General features: G+C 35.6%; 1 protein-coding gene across 13 annotated transcripts in view; it reads right to left on the bottom strand.

Moving 5' to 3' along the window:
• GPD2 (glycerol-3-phosphate dehydrogenase 2) overlaps positions 1-22,052 on the bottom strand; it is a 205,853-nt gene that overhangs the window by 32,270 nt on the left and 151,531 nt on the right. For all 13 annotated transcript variants that reach the window (XM_056793880.1, XM_007494190.3, XM_056793879.1 and 10 more), the window contains 2 exons: positions 7,605-7,769; positions 6,616-6,760 (listed from right to left, as the gene is read on the bottom strand). In XM_056793880.1, the coding sequence (XP_056649858.1) occupies positions 6,616-6,760; positions 7,605-7,769 (310 nt within the window). The remainder of the gene's footprint in view (positions 1-6,615; positions 6,761-7,604; positions 7,770-22,052) is intronic.

The following is a 22,052-nucleotide window of genomic DNA, read 5'->3' as shown; positions in this document are numbered from 1 at the left end:
TCAGTTTGGGGTAGACAGTTCCTCGATCTCAATCACCTATAATGAAAAGTTTTTCACCGAAATACTTAGTACACACCTGTTAGTGAGAAATATCCAGAGAATATGAAAGGGAAAGACTATAATATGCACCAGAAACTTACCTGGAAAGGAAATTCTTCACTTATGCCCCTCTACCAGCTTAGGGTAGATTTCTATTACTACTGTGAAACTCAGATAACTTTAAAGAAGTGGTTCCACAGGAAAAGGGATGAATGCATTTTGATTCAATCACTCCATTAATCAGCATTTATGAAATATCTATTGTGGTTCAGGAACTGTTATAAATTAACACGACCCCCCCCCCCCAAAAAAAAGAAACAGTCTGAACCTAAATCAATGTACTTTCTTTCAGGGAAGACAACATATACACATATAAGCATATACTAAACTTTTCCCCCTTTTGGTCTGAATCTATGATTTCTTTGGTGTCGAGAACTTTTACTTAAAAAGAAATGCCTTAAAAAATAAAGAAAAGAAATGCCTCCCACCAATGCAGGTCTGGACTTGCTCCATCACTTTGGTTCTTAGAGAACTGCTCAAGCACTTAGAGCTAAGTGATTTGTCCACAAATAGGGCCAGTATGTGTCAGGACCAGGGAACGGAGGGAGGGAAGGAGGGAAGGAGGGAAGGAGGGAAGGAGGGAAGGAGGGAAGGAGGGAAGGAGGGAAGGAAGGGAGGGAGGGAGGGAGGGAGGGAGGGAGGGAGGGAGGGAGGGAGGGAAGGAACAGGAATTTATTAAATATCTACTATATGCTAGGCACTATGCTAAGATCTTTATAAATTTTATATTTTTTGATCCTGGCAACAATCTCAGGAAGCAGATGGTATTACTGTTACCATTTTATAGTTGGGGAGACTGAGGCAAGAGTAGTGTTACTTGCCCAGTGTCATACTATTATTAGTATCTAAGGCTGTATTTTGACTCAAGTCTTCCTGACTCCAGGCCCAGTGCTCTATCCATTATACCATTTAGCTACTTCTGAGCACAATGTTTGCCTTATCCTTTTTTGTTAAGGCAGCCTTTCCTAGATTGGAAAATTTACTGGACATACATGTAAAATACCTATCCTGGGTTCCTAGTATCTGATGGAGGAAGCCTTTTTTAGAGTGCTTGAAAGACATCAAGAAACTCTACCTCTTTTTTGAGATATTCATGAAAAAGCCAGTTTTGCACTTGACAAAATGTAGAACTTTCTGCAATTAAGTGTCAAGCATTTGGACATATAATAGCTAAGGTCTCACTTCCATTCAGAAGTAACCTAGAAGAAAAAACCTGTCATCCTGGCCTTCTAATATATATCAAATGATGTGTCCTACCTATGTGCTACTCCATCATGAACCATGGTTGGAAAGATCAAACACATAATTCTCTGAAGACTACAGCTACCCTTAGTCACAACCCAAAGTAAAATAATAATAAATAATAGCTAACATACATATGCTTACTATGTCAGGCACTATGCTAAATAAGCATTTTACAGTTATTATTTCATTTGATCCTCCTCATAACACTGGGAGATAGTTGCTATTATTATCCCTGTTTTATGGATGAGGAAACTGAGGCACACAATGACTTGTCCAAAGTCACACAACTAATGAGCTAGAGATCCAAGGCTAAATAGCAACTTGAGTTTTCCTGCCTCCTGGCCCAGTGCTCTATCCCCTGCACTATCTAGCTGCAAAGACCACTCAAAATAAAAAAAGACCAAAGACTCATAGCCGGGTCTTCCTTTGAAAGAAGCCACTTATTCCCTGAAAGTATTCATTGAGTTGGGTCAGGGAGCTAGGAGCGATCAGCAACATGCCTCAGCAAGAGGGCACTGATGCTATGATTCCTCTCCGTGCCGAGGATGCTGACGAGCATCCTTCCAATGGAGGCAGTGGAAGAGGAGCTGGGCAAAAGACATCCACAGCGACTTAGAGAACTGCAACTCTTGGTGGGTGGTTCCAATTCTAAATGCTATTTGTTCAGACTCTTGGGAAAAGGACTGTCTGGCTCAGGCTAGGAACTTTTACTATCAGGTGTGATTTCCACTGTGGCAAATCTGATTTTAAGAAGAAAAGCTGGTCATTTCAGTAGTTTGGATCATGGAACTCAAAGTCGCAGGCCTCTTATCCACATGGACTGGACCCATAGCTGCCAATGAAAACGCTGACCCTGGCCAACCATCTGACATATATAAGCACTCCTGGTCAATGTGGAATACAGAAAGCTGGTTCAAAGCAAATAATTCACAGGGATTCCTATAATAATAGTAATGATGATGATGATGATGATAATAATAGCATCATCAACAACAATAATGGAAGCAGTGGCGGATAAAGCATCAAAAGTGGGAAAACATGGATTTAAAATTTGTCTTTGTGTGTGACCTTGGTCAAGTCACACAACCTCTGGGTCTCAGTTCCCCAAGTGTAAAATAAAGGATGTGGACTAGATGGCTTTTAAGGTTCCTCCTAGCTCTGAATCAAAGATCCTATGATGAAAAACAATTCACACAGATATCATGCTTTGTTTTTAAGTCAGGTCCAACTCTTCATGACCCTATTTGGGGTTTTCTTGATAAAGACACTGAAGTGGTTAGTCATTTCTTTCTCCAGCCCATTTTATAGCTGAGGAAGAGGAAGCAAGCAGTCTAAAAGGATTGGCTTGGGATCACCGAGAGCAAGTAAAGTGTCTGAGGTCGAATCTGAACTGGGGTCTTCCATCCACCAAAGTTTTTGCAAAGAACTTTTTTCATAACAGTTCGGTGAAACAAACAGTATAAATCTCATAAACTCCATTTTATACATGGGGAAGTCAAGACTTGTAGATTAAGTGATTTGCCCATGATCACACAGTTAATAAGTGTCTGAGGAGTCGAACTTGAATCCTTGACCTCAAGGGCAGCACTCAATCTATGATACAGTCAATATTCACTCACCAATATTTAACTCCACGTAAGACATTTTAATATATTATAGAGGATACAAAGAAGCTGCTGGTTACTATTTATGTGGCTCTGGCTAAGTCATTTGACTTTTCTGGAGACAGTTTTATCCATTTGGAAAAGACAAGTAGAAACTGTCTAAGTTCTCTTTACACCTCTGATTCTCATGAAGTAACTCTAAATCTGACCTGGAAAGCAACATGATATAGTTAGATTTTTTTTTTCCTGACAAATCCAAGTTTGAATCCTGCCTCTGACACTGACTAGTCATGAGACCATAGGTAAGTCATTTAACCTTTATGGATCTCAGTTTCTTCACCTGTAAAATGGAAATATAATAGCTATAAGGTCAACCTCACAGGGTTATTCTGAATCTGATTGAGATAATATACTTTATAAATGTTATGTCAGCTCTCATCATCTTAAGCTTTGTAATTAAATTTTCCTTCCCTATTTGAGTGGCAAAAATTTTCCCCATTCTAACTACACATATTCTCTCTCTCTCTCTCTCCTCTCTCTCTCTCTCTCTCTCTCTCTGCATTAGTCTCAAGAGATACTCTGAGAATCTCAGACACTATAAATGGGAATTAACTTTTTCAAGCTGCAAGGATACATATTTTGGGAAACTGCTTCATTGAGCTGAAAGGGCTAATTCCTCATCACAATGTTTTCAATGATACATACACTGACTCGTCAGCAATGACAGAACCAAAGAATCTTATCTAGGATCATATTTATGTGTATAAAATGTATAAAATGACTAGTTAGTTGCTTTATATGTTCTTAAATTATACTGTTTTTTTGGTTTAAATAATTATTAACTGAACATTCCATATATAGGTAACAAGAGTATTAAATATCACTATAAAAACACAACCACAAAATTCTTTGAAACTGTTAAAAGCAATAAAAAGCATTTTAAAGAGTGAAGGTGATGGTTAACAATACACTCACATAACAGGGAACAGGAGAGAAACAACTCAGTCACTACCTAAGTGAAGACATATGTTGTGAGCTTTGAATTAACAAGAGGAGAGGGAAGATAAAGCTATTATTGATGGATGTTAAAATTTAAGAAGCCTCTAGGAAATACCCTAGATCAACATTTAATTTGCCTAACTCATACGCTTATTGAAAAATAAAGTCTGTTTACAAAGAAGAAATAATTTTGTAAGATTATACTAACATTTTACAACGGATGTTCTTCCGGTTTAAATCTGTACCAATTCTGTCCAATGTGCATAAATTATTTTGTACCAAGAGGAAAAGCTTGTTCCTAATTTATGTATGTGTGTGGGTCCAAATGCATTGAACATTTTTCTCATGCAGACTAGTGCTTTGCTGAAGTAGCCTAATTTAAATAGAAATCAATTGATTGTTAACTACTTAGCAATCAGTAGGATAGCTAACAGTATGTGCAAATATACCCAGTTTATGAAGAACCAAATAGCATAACGACTAGTCATTGGTAGAAAGCATCTGCTGAAGGGAGAGGATTATTTAGTTTCAGAGATTTCAGTCACTTGGTGCCTTTGTAGAGAATATTGTAGGAAATGTGCCCTGGGGAAGTTCAAATAATTTTTTAAAGGATTTTGTTTCAAATTTTCTACTGTCCTTTTGGAAATGAGACAATTCCATGCCCAATTTCCCCTGCTGTTTTGATTTTGTAGTTTATATTACTTGGTTCTTCCCAAATTAAAAAAATTCTACAACTCAGCCAAAAGAAGGCACTCTCATAATACTCTGTTCTGCAGGTAGTAACCAGAAAATGTGAATGTAAGACATGCAACGCAATGAATTTCCAAGCTGATCTAATTCTGGCCCAGATCCTTGGAGTTGGGTTGTCATCAGTCTGGCTAAGGGTTTCCCCAGACAGTTCATACCAGCCCTGGATCACTTCTAAGGATGTTGGGGAAAACAAGCTTGAGTCAGATTACTGTGATGAGTCATGGATTGGCAGGCCCAGAGAGTAAATTCAATCTCTGTTCCTTTAACCTCACTAAACAGTGACCCTGAAAACAGAAAGAACCTATCTTCCTTTGATCCATAGAACTGTAAACTGGCTATCTACAATCACTTTCACAGCAAAAATCCTTGAGATCTAACTAATTTCCAAAAGCCTGGGACTGCTCTGAAATTAAAATAGCCTCAGAAATTGATAAAATTGGGTGGAATGAGACTGGTTGTATTCTGTATCCATAAAGTTTTCAATTTAGGCAACAAGAAAGGTGTTAAGGATTGCTTCTATCACCTTAATCAGTTCTGGTCATTCCTTAATGCCTTCATGCATTTACGACAGAGGAAAGGAGATAAATGACCATATAGGATTATGCCCCACATTCAAGATTATTACAATACAAGGGATTTTTTAAACATAATGAAAATAAAAAGATCGCTACTCAGAAGGTAAACTTTAAGTCCTTGAGAGTCCACAGAAGGCCCTGGAGTGAAAGAAATCTTCCTCTCTTCACTGAAAAGTAAAGTATATTAGAAACAGACAACTAATATAGAGTATTACATTTATAATATATTTGCTATTACTTTAATATTATTATTGTTATTAAAACCATTACCATCCATTTAGAATCAATACTGTTCCAAGACAGAAGAGTAGTAAAGGACTAGGCAATGGGAGTTAAGTGACTTAGCCAGGGTCACATAGCCATGAAAGTGTCTGTGCTCAGATATGAACCCAGGACCTCTCATCTCTTGGCCTGGCTCTCAATCTCCTGAGCCACCCAGCTGCCCCCAAACCTTCACTTTATTATTTTATTTAGTTTGTACTTATTTTTCCTTAATGATTCAGAAGGGATTAGAGGTAAGATGTTTAATGTCTGATTTTTTTCCAAACATGACTATGATGCAAATACAATACAAAAAAAATAGTTTAAGTAATTAAATTAGATTCAATACAAGAAAATCTGTTGATTTCTGAAGAACTAAAACACAGGTGAACATCACCTAAAAGGCAGTAAATTCTAAGCTCTTTAAGGTCAAAGACTATTTCACTTTGTCTTTTTATTGCTCAAAACTAATATAGTACCTTGAATATAGTAGGCAATTAATAAATATTTTGAATAAAGTATATGGCACCTCTCTTCCCTTTTCCTGGGACTTTCCCCTGACATTATACTATATTGAGAATATATTCAACTTGTCCAGATCTCTTTGTTTCTATCTCTCTCATTTAAAACATGATACATCCAAGAATCTGAATGCGTATTTATTTCAGTATAATAAGAATTCTTAAATTTAGTTAAATTGACACAATTCAAGCATACCAATGCTCAATTGATTATTCTCAGCAAACAAATGTACTGGACTGAGTACACTTAGAGAGAAGACACAAATCTCTACCCCTAAAAGAAGCTAATCTTGCCATAATTAACTAAGAATTTTGTTAGACTAGATATGTTTTGTTTTATTTTTATTTTTTATATCTACTTTTTAAAATGCATCTTATTTTGCCTTAGAGTTGAATACTATATCACATGTTCTTGTTTGTTTTTCAATAAATAGACAATTCTAGTTATTAGGAAAGGTGGGTCAAAAAACAAATATATAAATGCATGGGTAGTATTGGGGGAATCTCACTCTGAATACAATCACTGACTAGTGCAAAAGGTTGATCTTGGAATCTGGTTACCTGTAATAACCAGGCATCACAATGTGTACCCCAGCACTTGGCTGACAGATGTTGGTAAGGGCCTGATTATCCATTTTGCGCAGCGAGTCTGTGAAAGGTCCCGTAGCATTGATAACACATTTGGCTCTCACATCAAATTCTTGCCCTGTGAAAGAAAACAGCATCAATCACAGACCCCATTTGTTTCTCTGCTCACTGATGCTTTGGATTATTAATTTATCTATTAACTTAACCTATGGTGAAGTATATTGTGTGCCACACTAAGTGACATGTGCAGATGGAAGCCCTGAAAAAGCAGTACAAAAGGTTCCCATCTGGGTTATTTTATATACACATACACACACAAACTATCAAAAACCCAAAATGAAGTAAAGAAAATATGTGACTTGTTTCATTTGGCTCCCATTCTAATTTGCTGAAAATCCAGTATTTGAAAAACAAATGCCAAGAAACCACAATGAGAAAATTAGCTGTTTCTTTCTTTAAAAGGAACTTCCTAAAGAGGAATGCCATCATACACTGGGAGAGGATTGGTTTTGCTCAACAGAAGGATCTGATTAGGAAGCTTTGCCCATGCTACCAAAGAGCCAGGACATGAATGAAAGTCTCACAGAAGTTAAAGATGACTTTTGTTAATGACACTCACCTCTGTGCTTTGGAAATGCCCTGCCTATGTCAGCTAAGAGGTATTTTTAAACCCAGCTACCTTATTTCATTTTATTCGTAAGATGTTTCTGCAAAGAAAACGCAAAGCATTCCTAACTGAAGAAATCTTACCTGGGGATTTTTTTTTTAATAGCAAGCTCCTCTCCCTCTGAGGAAAAAAAATCAATGAGACCTGTAAAGGCAATTTTTCCTATTCAACCGCACTTAGAGTACGGAATGGCATTAATGTGATTCTGAAATCTAGCTGAAATGCGAGGGAGGTGATGGACAAAATTATAACAATTCAATCATTAGATGAATCAAAAGGCAGAAAATGCACATACCTGTTAGCAAATCCTTGCAATGTGCGCCACTTACACACATTTCCCCAGTCTTTGGATCCCTCTTCTTCAACAAACACATCACTTCGATATAATTGGCAATGGCAGCACCATACCTGGCAGCAGTGAGTGCGATGGCAAGGTTCATCCTTGCATCATTGTGTTGTCCTGCAGCAGGGGAAGGAATCAAAGGAAGGACATGAGTCACCTCGAGCCAGTGACTTATGGTATGGAAGTGTGTCACAATAGATCTGTCACATCTGTCCCTGTCACCCAGAATATACATGATGGCTGGTCAAGTCCATCAAGGATTATTTAAAGATACATGGCCTATTCTAGGTCAGGGCATTATCCTAATATTTAGCAGCAGAAAAAGGCAACGTTATATAGCAAAGAGAAAGATAACACCAGTGCAGACCTGACAGCAATGCCCAAGAAGATTTTATAAATTGTAATTATCTACCATATTTTAGAATGAACATACAAATTAAATTAGGCTTTTCTTTTCCTTTCCAGAAGAGAGAAATAATGCAAGGATTTCAGAATATAAAATACTTATATTTTATATATCCATTTGTAATATATATCATATAAATTATAAATTTATTCTTGTGATAAAAATTATATATGGGCTAGCTATTTTTATGCATGTGTGTTTTATCTTATATCTAAAATTCTTTCATTTAAAATGCATTTACCAGAAGCTGACTACCTGCAAGACACTATGCTAGGCACTAAGCAAGATATAAAACAAGTCATGGCAAAAAGTTCAGCCTCCCAAGGAAATTTTTCTAAAAATTCAGGTTTTTCATAAATGGAACTTCTTGATTGAGTTTTGAGTTTAGGGTTCTTTTAAAGTATAGCATCTGAAGAATCTCCCATAAAAGCTAAGACATTAAGAGGAGCAAAATTTAATTACAGAACAATTCTTACCTGTATTGTTAAAGATTTATTGCTGAAAAATCCTAGTTAAAGAAAACTAAAGTGCAGAAGGGAGGGAAAGGGGGGAGGGAATGATTAATCACTTTAAAATACTGACATCACTGGAGACTTTTTCTATTTATTATCGCCACTGAAGTTAACGCTGACCAGGAAGAATTACTCTACATTGCAGGGGCCAGGTTAGGTGTGCCCTGAATAATTAATTACTTGGTACTAGATGTATTGAAGCAAGGTTCAAATTCCCACATGTTGGGATGAGTTCTATCAAGATAATACTGATAAAGGGAAGAATTTGTAATGGATATTGTTGTTGATTTATGTTACTAGAATACCAAACATTTAGTATAAATGGTTTATGTAAAGTTTCTTCCTTGTGATTCTGTCTGTGGAATGCAGAACCACCACACAAGTAATCTGTTCCCTGTAAAAGGGCAAAGTTATAAAGATAGAATCAATGGCTGAGGATGCTGCTGCCCCCTCCCTACCAACACCTTATTCTAACAGGACTGAATCAGTGCACTCAGCTAGAAACACCCTTCCTACCTCATCCCACCCCCAAAATGAAATGTTAATACTAAGTACAGAGGTGGTGTTACATATCTTACACACAATATAAGGAATTACTGAATTGGTGTAAAACCATATCCAGGAAAGTGGTAAACTTGGAGGGGAGGAATAACTTTAGCAAAGTGATGGAAAGCAGATGTAAAGTTGAGATGGGAGGAAGAGACAAAAAAAAATGATGAATTCAAAATTTTTTTTCCTTTAAAATATGAGGCTTTACCTGAATATTCAAAAATATAGCAGTTTTTGTGGTGACAAAGAATTGGAAATTATGGGGATGCCTATCAATTGAGGAATGGCTAATTAAGCTGTGGTATATTACTGTGATGGAACATTATTGTGTTCTTAGATTTGAGAAGAAAAAGTTTCCCAAAAAACCCTGGGAAGACTCATATGAACTGATACAAAGTAGAAGTGAACAGAATTAGAACATCGTACACAGTAACAGAAATATTGTAATGATAATCAACTGTGAAAGACTTAGATGCTTTAATCAGTACAATGATCCTTGACAATTCCAAAGGACCAATGATGAAAAATGCTATCCACCTTCAGAAACAGAACTGATGAATTCTAAATACAGATTTAAGCATTTTTTTTCATTTTGCTTCCCCCTTGGGGGAGGGGGGGAGTTGGCTAATATTAAAATAGGTTTTACATGACTTCAAATGTATAGGTAGGTATCCTTGCTTGCCTTCTCATTAGGTGGAAGAAGAGCTGAATGGAGAGAATTTGGAACTCAACATTTTTAAAAATGAACGTAAAAAATTGTGAGCTACTGGATGATTTAGTTATTAAAGCAATAGGCTTGGAGACAAGAAGACCTAAGTTCAAATTCAGTCTCAAACATTTAATAACTGTGTGACCCTGGACAAAACACTTAATCTCCTTCAGCCTCAATTTCCTCATCTATAAAATAAAGATGATAGGAGGACATCCTGTGAGGTACGTAGGGTTGTTAAGAGGATCAATTAAGATAATTACGTAAAGCATTTTGTAAGCTTTAGAGAACTATATAAAAGTTTGCTATTATTGTTATTGCTATTTAAAAGTATTATCAATTAATCACTAGAGGCATGTTATAGCTTAAGAAACCAGTTTATATTAATTGAACTTGAAGTCAAGATAGTTACCGAAATGGTGACAAATAACCTAGCTCCCACATTCCAGCAAAAAAACATAAAATTCCTCTCAGACCAAGAAATGCAAAAACAATCATAACTGACTTCTACCCTAGAACCATATTAAAAAGTAAGGGAGAAGCCCACAGTCAATAGGAAAAGGGACTACCTGTATAGCTAGTGCCAGTGAAGGCAAGTAAGAAAGCAGCCCAAATTGTAGGGGCCACTAAAGCCCTCCAATGCTCAGATCAAGGCAGGTTCCAGAGGGTCCAAGTTTTTTTAGGGCCCTGAAAACACAGGACTCTCAGGAAGGCCTAACACTGAGAAGAGGAGGTGAATATAAGAACTCAAGTGACCCAGGGAAAACCACTCTCCCTCCACAAAGATAACAGTCCAGAAAGGGGCAGAGCCATGCCTTGACACAAAGTCCTAGATGAAAAAACTAAACCTGGAAGGATGACTAAACCAAATAAGAGATATCACTATTAAAAAAATTTTATTATAATCCAGATGCCCCCAAAACTAAATTAGAAGGGAATTCCAGAATAATTACATGAAAGATTCAAAGAGGATTAAAAAAAATGGATTTTCTACAAAGACTATATGAATATCTGGAAAAGAAATGAAGTAAGAGATAAAAAAAATAAAACCTACACAGAAAATAATTGGAAAATAAAAAATCTTAGAACAAAAAGTGATTTTTAAAAAATAAAAACCTTATCCATGTAATAGACTGCCTAAAAATTAAACTAGCCCAAATAGAAATCAATGACTCCATGAAACACAAATAACTGTTAGAAAAAATAAAAACATTTTAAAAAATAAATTATCTAATATTAAAAACAGAACTAAAAAACAGGTCATTGAGAGATAATTTCAGAATCTTTGGACTGATGACCCAGTGGATAGAGAGCCAGGCCTGTAGATGGAAAGTCTTGGGTTCAAACCTATCCTTAGATACTTCCTAACTGTGTAACCTGGAGCAAGTCACTTAATCCCAATTACCTAACCCTTACCACTCTTCTGCCTTGGAACAAATATTCTGTATGCATTCTAAGGCAGAAAGTAAGGATTAAAAAAAAACAACAACAACTTTCACTTCATGAAAGTTTAAAAGTTTTGACACTATTTCAGAAAATCATAAATTAATTATGCCGATCTATCCTTCTAATCAGAGATTAAGAGAAAAAAAATTTTAATCCCCTAATCATTTTCTGAAAGAAGTATCCCCAACGTCCCAGAAATATCATAGTCTAAGGATGGGGGTACTGGGTATCAGATAAATCACCTGCTTAATTGAAATGGACAGGAGTTGACACTTGATATGTTTTCCATATCAAACTCTATGTGTGCTTTCAAGACTCTTCTATCCTTCCTCAAATATCAATAATGTGACTGTGGGCAAGTCACATAGCCTCATTTTTTCATCTGTAAAATGTGAATAATTACAGTACCTACACTAGGTTAATATGAGGGGAACAAATGAGATTATATATAAAGAACTTTGTAAACATTCAAATTCTAAATAATTCCTAGCTGTTATTCTTATTATTTCCCAATGTACTTAAGTTTTTCCTTCTTAAGGATATTTATCTACAGTAATCTTTCTCTTTATGGCATACTGTAATACAAAGTACCATAGTGAATGTGTCTCCCATATTATTTCTACCTCTTGGAACGAAGTTTTGGAAAATAAAATTGACCACTGGAATGCATCCATTTCACTAGTAAAGGCATTACCATAATATCATCAAATCTAGGTTTTCTAATACTGGTCCCCTTAAAGCAAAGATACAAGCACTGTTATTTTACTAATGAAAAAGTAGCTTCATGTTGATGTTAACATCAAAAAACAGGACTTACTATGTAAAGTCTGCTTTCCACTTATGCTGCTGGTCATTTTTCCTTACAATCTGATGAATGTGCATGTGTTTAAAATTCACAGGGGAGGGAGAAATTGTATAAGGGTCTATAATTGCTTCCAATGGGTTAAATCTTTCCCTATTGTTTAAAACAAAACTTTAATACCCACTTGTTGTAGGTGTGGTGTGTTTCGTGTCTGTGGTGGAGTTGAAAGGAATTATGCAAACATGGCTTCATGTAGGAAGCTAATTGCAATGCAAGTTCTAAATACAAAAATCTCAGGATTTTCCTAGCAACTAAAATGTAAATCACAACAATTTTTTCGGAAAAACAGTTATATTTTCAAGGCTTCAAAGTTTTGCTTTCCTGTTCTCTCAAGTGAGTTAAATATAGATAAGTCAGAGGAAGGAGAAGCCAAGTATAGAAGTTCTAAATAAAGGAGGGATCAGGGATGGCCTTCAGGTATCTCACTACCTCAAGAAAAGAAGTCACTTAACTGACAGGGAACTTTCTGCAATTTTCACAGAAATCTCATATACAATCTCAGTTTGGGAAGTGCACATTTTAAATTGCACCTTTACAGTATAGTGCTCAGGTCCATACTATACCATGTACCCAGGGAAGCTATAAAAATACTCATACTTGGGAAAATCTCTTAATCAAAACTATACCCATTTCCAGTCATCAGCAAAAGATATTGCCCACAGGAAACATCATGGGAATATATAGTCTTCTAGCATTTACCAAGGACCTAAATGTATACACAGAAAAGCACAAAGAAAAGCAAGAAAAGTCCTTGTTTGCAAGGAGTTCATATTCTACTGGGGGAGCTTAGCATGGTATCTGGCACATAGTAATCACTTAATAAACACTGATTGATTGATTGATTGATTGAGACAGCATGTATAAAATATAGAAGAGAAAGAAGGTAACCTCTTAGGGAATACAGACTGATAACAAAAGCTTCCTGAACAGGATGGAATTTTAGCTGTCTTGCAGAAAAGCAAGGAATTGGAATCAACTGAGAACAGAGAAAATTCCTAGTATGGTAGATAGCCTACGTAAGGGCACACATATGGAAGATGTAGTGTTATGTAATGGAATCACACATAGGCAGACAAGGATGGGGTTTAGACTGCACAGAGAGAAGGATAAAGATTACAATGTAGAAAGTAGCCAGATTGTGAAGAGCTCTAAATTACAAATAAAGAATTTTATATGTGATTCTATAGATGGTAGGGAACCACTAGAAATTACTGAATGATCTAGGGAGGTGATGTAAGCCAACCTATGCTTTAGGAAAATCACATTGGCAGCTGTGTGTAACAAGAATTGGAGTGGATTGACATGAGGCAGTGAGACCAGTAAGAGAGCTACTACTATTTTCTAAGTACGAGGTATAAAAATAGGGTGGTATCTCTTATAAGTGAAGAGAAGGGGATAATACATGAGAAAAGAAGACCAATTATAAAATTTGGCAACTTATTGGATAGGTGGGGTAACAAAGAAATTGAGGAAGATACTGCGTTTGCAAAATTCAGTGACTAATGGATGATAGTGCCCTGGATAGTAATAGATTAATTCAGAAGAGGTGAAAACTTTGAGGGAAAAAATACTTGTTTTTGTTTGAGATGCCTATTGGACATCTGTTTCAAAATGTCTATCAGGTATTTTATATTTCCAGGACTGGAGATTAGGAGAAAGACTTGGCTAGAATAAAAAAAATTGGGAATCACCTGCATGGAAATCATCATTGAACTCATGGGAGCTGATGAGATCATAAAGGGGGGGGAGAAAAAAGGGGGTGCCAAGGACTAAGCTTTAGAGGAAACCTGTGATTAGTGTATATGATGTGGATGAATTTATAACAAAAGAAACTAAAGCAGAAATAACCAGAGGTAAGAAGAGAACCAAGAGAGATTAGGATAGCAAAAATCCAGAAATACAAGAATACCTACAAGGTAAAGGTAGTTAACAATGCCAAACATTACTAAAAGGTCCAAAAGTAGTAAAAGAAAGAAAAGACCAAGAAATGTGGCAATTAAGAGATCACTGGCTACTTGAGATTCACAACTGATTGATAAATGTCACAAGTCAGATTGTTGCATTTAAAACAATGGTAGATATGGTAAAATACTGTTAGATTTTTTGGGGGGGCTTTGTTTTGGAAGGAGGAAAACTTAGGTGTGTTTATTGGCAGCAAGAAGAGTCAAATAAATAAGAAATAATTGAAGATAAAAGAGGAAAAGAGAGGGGAGGGAAGAAGAGGAGAAGGAAGAGAAGAAATAATGGTAGAAGCAATCTATTGGTTGAAGATGAATGTAGGGTGAGATCAAGGATACAGGTAGAGAGTTTGGCCTTAGCAAACAAAAGGACTACCTTACCATCAGAAGCTGAAGAGAAGGAGACAATAGTCAGTGGTGTCAGCAACATAAGGAATCAATTAGGGAGAAAGCATAGGCTTATCAGGTTTTACTGAGAGTCAGCTAAGATTAGTTAGCATCATTTATTACTGAACCCAGTTAAGCATAGTTCCAGTTCCAACCAGCAACATATAAGAGGATAATGAGAATAATCCAGGGTTGAGGTTTAGTAAGTGAGAAGATTAAGTGAGAAGAGGATTAAAAACACCAACAATCATTGCCCGAGTCATTTTTTTTAATTTTTTTTTTAAGAAGGAAGTGGAATAAAATACCCACGCACAAGAAAACAATAGTATGATATTCTTAGTCTTAAAAAAAAAAAAAAGACTGGTCTTATCATCTGGAGTTCTGAGTTCTAGGTCCAGTTCTGCTCCTAATATAGCTTTGTTACTTTAAAAAATTTTCTTTTTTTTCCCCAAAAAAACATTGTCTTCCATCTTGGAAACAATACTTTGTATTGGTTCCAAGGCAAAAGAGTAGTAAGGGCTAGGTAAGGGGGATTTAAGTTACTTGTTTAAGGCCACATGGCTAGTGTCTGAGTCCTGGCTTAGAAAAAAAGAATTCTGGACCTAGTTCTCAATCCACTGAGCCACCCAACCATGCCCCAATCTTAAATAATTTTAAACCTAAAATTTCTCATCATGAAGGAGTTGGTTTCAATTATTTATGCAAAGTCTCTGCCAGTTCTAAAATTCCATGGTTTCTAGTTTTTTAATATCTAGCCAACAACAATTACTTTGTGGGTTCCCCTCCTCGCTGGTCTTGTTTTCTAATCTGAGTATCTCTAAAATGATAGAGAATAGAGAATACAGGAGGAAATGGCAAACCACTAGGATCTTAGCCAAAAAAATCCCAAGGACAATTGGTCTTCAGAGTCATGAAGAGTGGGACATGACAAAATGCCTGAATAATAACAACAACAAACATGATATTGAAGGGGAGGGATACAGTCAAAATGAAAAAAAAAAATTCCCTGTCCCCCAAAGAATTTCACATGAATTTAATGGGACCTTTAATGGGTTTAGCTCTCACCTTTGATTTTTATATCTTATATATCTCTTATGAGTGACTGAGGACTTCGTAATATAACTGTGGTAATTTTTGGATGCTAAAAGAATAATACAAGCAGGTCTCACTTTAGTCACCTGTATCTTAACTGGAAAGTATTTTCTTAGGGGAAAAAATAGCAACAATTTGCTTTGGTTAGGAGAATGTGGTACAATGTACAATAATTATAGTAGATTAAGCTTTTCATTCTCTTTATGGAAATGTTAAGAAAACAGCTTTAAATTATCCCAATCTGAAGCCTTTGAACTAATCTGGATAAGAAATTTTATTTAACTACCAGTTCTGAAACAATGACTTGCTCTCCACTGTCCAGATCAGAGTAGGACAATCAAAGACTTCAGTCTTTCAGTCAGTGGAGGGGGCAAAGACAAGAGACCCTGGAATGATCCACTAAGAACTGTAACCCCTTTTTCCAAGCCCTTATGGATTAATGATCCACCCAAGAGAAAATAAATCTCTTTGATTATTTAAGTTAAATGTTAGTATCTCTTTTGTTAATCTTTGACCAGAGAGAAAGCAGTGCTCTTGAATGTTGTGGTGAGGGGACTGAATGGCTTTAGGAAATAATTCTTTATAGTTGTGCCAAAAATGAATTGATTATTTTTCTTTCCAATGAAGCAGACTGTTAACTAAAATGTTACCTAAACTCTGGACCCTTGCTCGATCCTGATGAAATAAATACTTTGTTCAAGAATGTTATATACTATGACTTCAAAATGGCTAATGTTAGATGTCTGAAGACACTGAACATTTTTTTCTCTAAACAGAAACATTTAGAATAGAAGAATCTTTTTTTAATAGTTTCTGACAGGCATATGTCTAAAACACAAAGTATGGAATTTTCTTAAATAGCACTATAGAGCCTAACTAGCATGTATAGAAATATTTCTATAAGAAAATATATTCGGAGTTCCAACTTGGAATATTGTGGTCATGTCTTTTCATATCCTTACCATGGAATGAAGTAAGGATTCTCCTTATCTTTGGTCTAGAAAAATCTTTTTTGGCTCTGATTCTATCCTACCTCCCATCAACTGATTATTGAGAATGGGTACTCAGGCCTGAACTACCATTAGGAAGTAAAAAATTCCAGCAGGATAAGGATCCAAGGGCTCTTGGGAATGAGAGGAAAGGAACTGGGGCTAAAGAATAATAGCAGCCTTTAAGATAGGGGGAACTGCTCAGAAGGGAGGTGGGCTCTGTTCTCCCTCACCAGCTAATGACATCTGCCAGATAAGAGTAAGGAGAGAAAAATGATTGCATAAGGGCTTGAGGGAGTAGGGGGTCAGAGGATGGGGGAATGGAGGAGGAAGCATATCTATAAGTTACTTATATATAAAGAGGTTTATGTAACTCATACTGAACCAGTTAGGACTACCTGTAAATACACAAAAGCTATTGCTGTTCTAAAAATTACATCTAAAGAGAATTCAAATTAGCAAATGCTTATAAGGAAAAAAAAACAACCCTGAAAAATCCTACTGTGTTAGTTGCTGGTTGAATTTCTAAATGGGGGAGGATGGGTAGGAAAAGGATTGAGAAAAGAATTTTCTAAGTCATTTTTAAATGAAGCACATATAAACTCTCCAGCCATATTTTATGAAATTTTTAACAAGAACCAACTTTATATAGTTTGGAAATCTTTCCAAATTGATGAACATGTGCAGGGATCAGTAGTTTTCCTACTCCAGATTAGTCTTCACAGAAGAAAAAAAAATTCTACTCCAGATTAGTCTTCTCAGGAGAAAAAAAAAAGCACAGTTTTTTCAAGATTTTTTAATGAATTGGGATAATTTCACTTTACATATCCATACTGTGGCTTTCAATAAGATGAACCGGTAAGAATGGAGCATGTAATCATTTTTTATTATTAAATACAAAGGTACAATTAAAATCCAAGCACAAGATGTGACCCGCATCAATAATTCAGTGCAGCCTCCCTCTTTACAAAGTCCCTTTCATTTCCACAGGCCTTTTGTTCCTCAGATGTTCCTTTTGTTTAAATGAAGTTCTCTATTGAGCTATTTACAATCTGAATAATTAGCAATCAGCATGGATTTCTGCTCTTTTGCCCTACATAAAACATTATGAAGTGCCCTAACATGACATAATTGGGTACATAAGTTTTTCTATACACTCGGAATTTTCCCTTCCTGAAAAACTTTTTAACCAAACCAATGAAAAACTTTTCTAATTCTATTTTTGAGTCTCCAAAAGAAAAAATCAGCTCTACTCTTAACTACCTGAAATTTAAACCATATCTAAACAATAAATGATAAAGTGCATTTCTTTATTCCTTAAATATTTCTGGGAAAAGGTCTAACACTGACTTTTTTAAAGTATAAAAACCCCAACCCAATAAACAAAAGACAACCAGTTTTCATTCTAACACCATTTGCAGAAGCAAAGAACATTTTTTGTACTTAAAAAAGGGGTTACTGGGAAGAAATTAATTCAAATGAGGTTAAGAAGTCAGGAGCCAAGACATAGCACCCAGACAATAACAGAGAGGCCCTTTGACTGAGTGTGCAAAATTGTGGCCTGAATACCAAGCATCATGTTGCTTAGTTATATGTTAAATACACTGTATAAGTCCAGTATTCTCTTTCACTAATTTCATGAGTTAACAGAAGTTATTTTGAAATGTCTGTCATTGAGAATAAGGGCTGTCTCTCAACATGATCTTAACTATGACCAAGTATATGAGAAGTCTTCAGGATGCCTTAAATCTATCTTGATGTGCTACTTTACTACTTTTCTCCACATAAGCCATGAGCCACAGGTAGATCAGAGGGGAAGAAAAGGATTAGTCCCCCAGTCATCATCAGGGGGGACTGGGATTTTTAGATTTCCTCATCTTGCTTAGTCTAGCACCCAAGAATGTTGCACATCCACACTACACTGGCATGTGCTAGCAAATGACAAATCATGAACAACTGACCCCTGGGCTGTCCTAAGCCAAGCTTGAGCCACATTGGCACATGTGAGACGCAGGAAGTGATGTAGAAAACTGCCTTTAGAGTTCTTACAGATGATGGCTAAAAACAACGATCTCTCTATTTCCCAGCATACTCATCTGCCAACCCCAGTTAGGTTTACAGTGTAGCCAGCAGAATTTTCATTATCCTGTCCCATGTTTAATGATAAAAGAGAAATAACAATAACTAGCCTAAAGAATGAAATTACTAGAATGAAATTATAAACATCAACCAAAAAACCTAGAATATTTTGAAGTTATTCTTTTTTATATTTATAAATATAATTGTGTTTATATTTATATATTCATGAATGCATTTTTACATTTATATACTTGGATGTGTTAATTTGTTAAAGTAATACCTATAGGCCTCTCTCATGGTACTCAGAAGTGGTTTCCCCAGATCACCCCCTATATGAACCATAGTTACTACACGGACATTTAGTTTTAAAATTAATTACAACTCAAGTACAGAACAAGGCAAGCAGGTAGATATTCCAACTACAATCCTCCTAAAGAAAAAAGCAACATCTTGCAAAACTATTTTCAAGGACTGAAGTTTTAGGTTAACTATTATGGTGACCACAATCAATTTGAGCTGTAATGCCTTTATTTTTATACTAGCCCCTCCCCCCCCAGGATTCAAGTGTAAAAATGTTGCTATTTTTTAAGCAAACCACCCCCTTTATATTTATTTGTGTTGGGGGAGTATGTAAATGACCACTTGCAAGGTTAGTGTAGAAAAATAATTGGACTGACACACAGAGTTTGAAAGCCACTGAACTCTAATGAATTCCTCATTTGAAAAATATAGGCAATCTTTAAGGCCTATTATTGATCATTCTATGAGATAAGTAACAATTTCTGAAGAACAGACTGAAGACCACCCCACCACATACACCAAACTAATAAATAAATCAAAATAAGCGAAAGTTTTTACCACAAAATAATACAGCAACATGCCAAAGATACCCAATGAAAAGTGAACCTCTTCTGTTTCACAGAACCATATAATTTCAAACACTCTTCTCTCATTTGTGTGTGAGCACGTGCACACAAGTTTTTGCAAAACCACAGGAAAGGTTTAACTTGCCCCAGGGGTGATTCTGAGTGTGAGCTACATAATAAATACAGGAACCATTCTCTGTGGGTCAGCTGGGGAATTATAACTGGAAGTTGCCTTTTGAGAAGCTAGATCTGTGTTTCATCGACAAGGCCTGTATCTTATCAGGTTTTCCTCCCCTCCCCATCACAAGAAAGGTTCACATCTTATCAATTTGTTATCAAATCAATCCAACTTGCTTAACATCCTGCTATCCATATTTCTCTGAAAAAGAACTATAGTAAATCAGTTAAAAGGTAAACCTCACTAGAACTACATGTAGATAGCCCAGATTTTTCTTTGTCAACAATGTCATCATTTTCCTTTTATTTAAGGACATGGGATTCAGTTGGGACAACTTTATCTCCTCAGCTATCACAATTTCAGAAAAGTTTTATGGGTAACATTTTCATGAATATAAGAGAAAGCCAAATCAAACTCTAGGACAAATGGCTACCTTTGTACCATCCAAATAGAGCAAATAATATATACTAACAGGTATCTACTTATTAAATGGGAGACTTTGAAAATTAACTCTGTATTTCACAAGAACACAAATTGACAAGCTGGTATATTAACAAAAAATAATTTGTGGCCATTAAGCAAGAACATGGATATCCTTAAATCTCTTCCACTCAACCAGTATCCTAATGGAAAGTACAGTATTTGGGGGAAGAGAGAAAATAAAACTTCCTGAATACTTACTTGCCTTACAAATCCAAACTGATAAAATTTCTAGAATGTAAGCTTCTTGAGCACAGGGACTATTTCACTTTTTACTTTTGTATCACCACGGTTTTGTAGGATGCCCAGCAAACAGTCAAAGTTAAACAAATGTCTGAATGTTGATAGAAAGCAAGTAATATGTTCAATGTGGAATATGTTCATCTCAGACTTCTTAGCCCTTTTTTAAAAATAAGAAAGAAATGATTGAACAGCATTTCAAACAAAGAACTGAGAACAAAGTAGGTGTCCATCAATTTGGAAATGAAGGGAAGAAGATGCACATGAATATAATGACTTATTGCTGTTCAAGAAGAAACAATAAATATAAAGAACTCAGAGAAGCATGGGAAAATTCATAAATACTAATGAAGAGTGAAGTCAGCAGAACAAAAAAATAATAAACACAAATTACTATAATAATGTAAGATGAAAGAATAAAAATGAAACTGAATGCTCAGCAATTATATTATGTTTAGCACCCCCCCCCCCAATGAAAAATGTACCTCTCTGCCTTCTGTGCAAATATAGGTGACTAGGGGTTGATGCATACACTGCTAAACTTGGTTACCATATATTGGTTAGTTTTCATTAAGTACTTTTCCCCCTTTTTTTTTAATTTTTTTTATTGGAAGGGATGGCTTAATGGCTATAGAAGACAAAACAATATATTTGAAAATGAAATACTATAACAATAAAAGATAGCCCCAAAATGAAGAATTCTTTAAAAAATAATGCTAGTCAGCCTAGTAATTTCTAAAAGCAAAAGGAATGATTTTATATCATGACTACAGATAGATACATATATTATGGTATAGTGGAAAAGATACTGACCAGACAGCAGAATCAGTTTCTAATACTAATTCAGCAACTAACTTCCTGAGTGTCCTTGGATAAGTCACTTCATTTCTATGGATCTCTCTTTTTCTTAATTTATAAAATGAAGAGAATTGATATCTAAAGCTTCCTCCAGATTTATTATTCTATGAACTCCAAGACTGTGGTACTATATTATAATTTAATTGATACATGAGCTTATCAGTGTGTATAGTTTCTCTTTAGGTAAAGATCAAAAGCTACCTAAGTACTTATTAAGTATTTAATAAATTCATTATGCCATTTATCCAATTCATTCATTCAGTATATGTTGAAACAAATACCAATAAGGTGAATAGTCATGCTGAATATATATGCAAGTATATGGAGCTTAGCATAAGTGCCTGGCACAAAGCAAGTGCTTAATAAATGTTTATTGAGTGATTGAATAAAAGCTATTTAAACTCTAATCTAACAATTACTACAAAACCTTTTAATAACTGAGCATTACTCAGATGAAGCATGGTATAATGCAGGAGTCAGCAAACTGTAGTCAGAAGGCCAAATTTAACTGTTTTTTTTTTATATATCTTTGGCAAGCTAAGAAATTTTTTTTACATTTGAAAAAAAACATCAATCCATGTGCCAAATATAGGCTGTAGTTAGCCAATCATGTAAGAGTTCTGGACCTGCATTCAGAAAGAGCTGGGTTTAAACTCAGTAATAACACCAGAACTTTTACCACACGGGGGTAAGAGTTGAATGAGATTAATGATGAGGAATGGGTATTGGTTGGGGGAATTTCTGATCAGTTGAACTCCCTGAGCCACTTTATGAAGCTGGGACTCTCAG

Source organism: Monodelphis domestica, chromosome 4, assembly GCF_027887165.1.
Source record: "Monodelphis domestica isolate mMonDom1 chromosome 4, mMonDom1.pri, whole genome shotgun sequence".
NCBI classification, from domain to species: domain Eukaryota; kingdom Metazoa; phylum Chordata; class Mammalia; order Didelphimorphia; family Didelphidae; genus Monodelphis; species Monodelphis domestica.
This window is presented reverse-complemented; position numbering and strand designations above follow the sequence as displayed.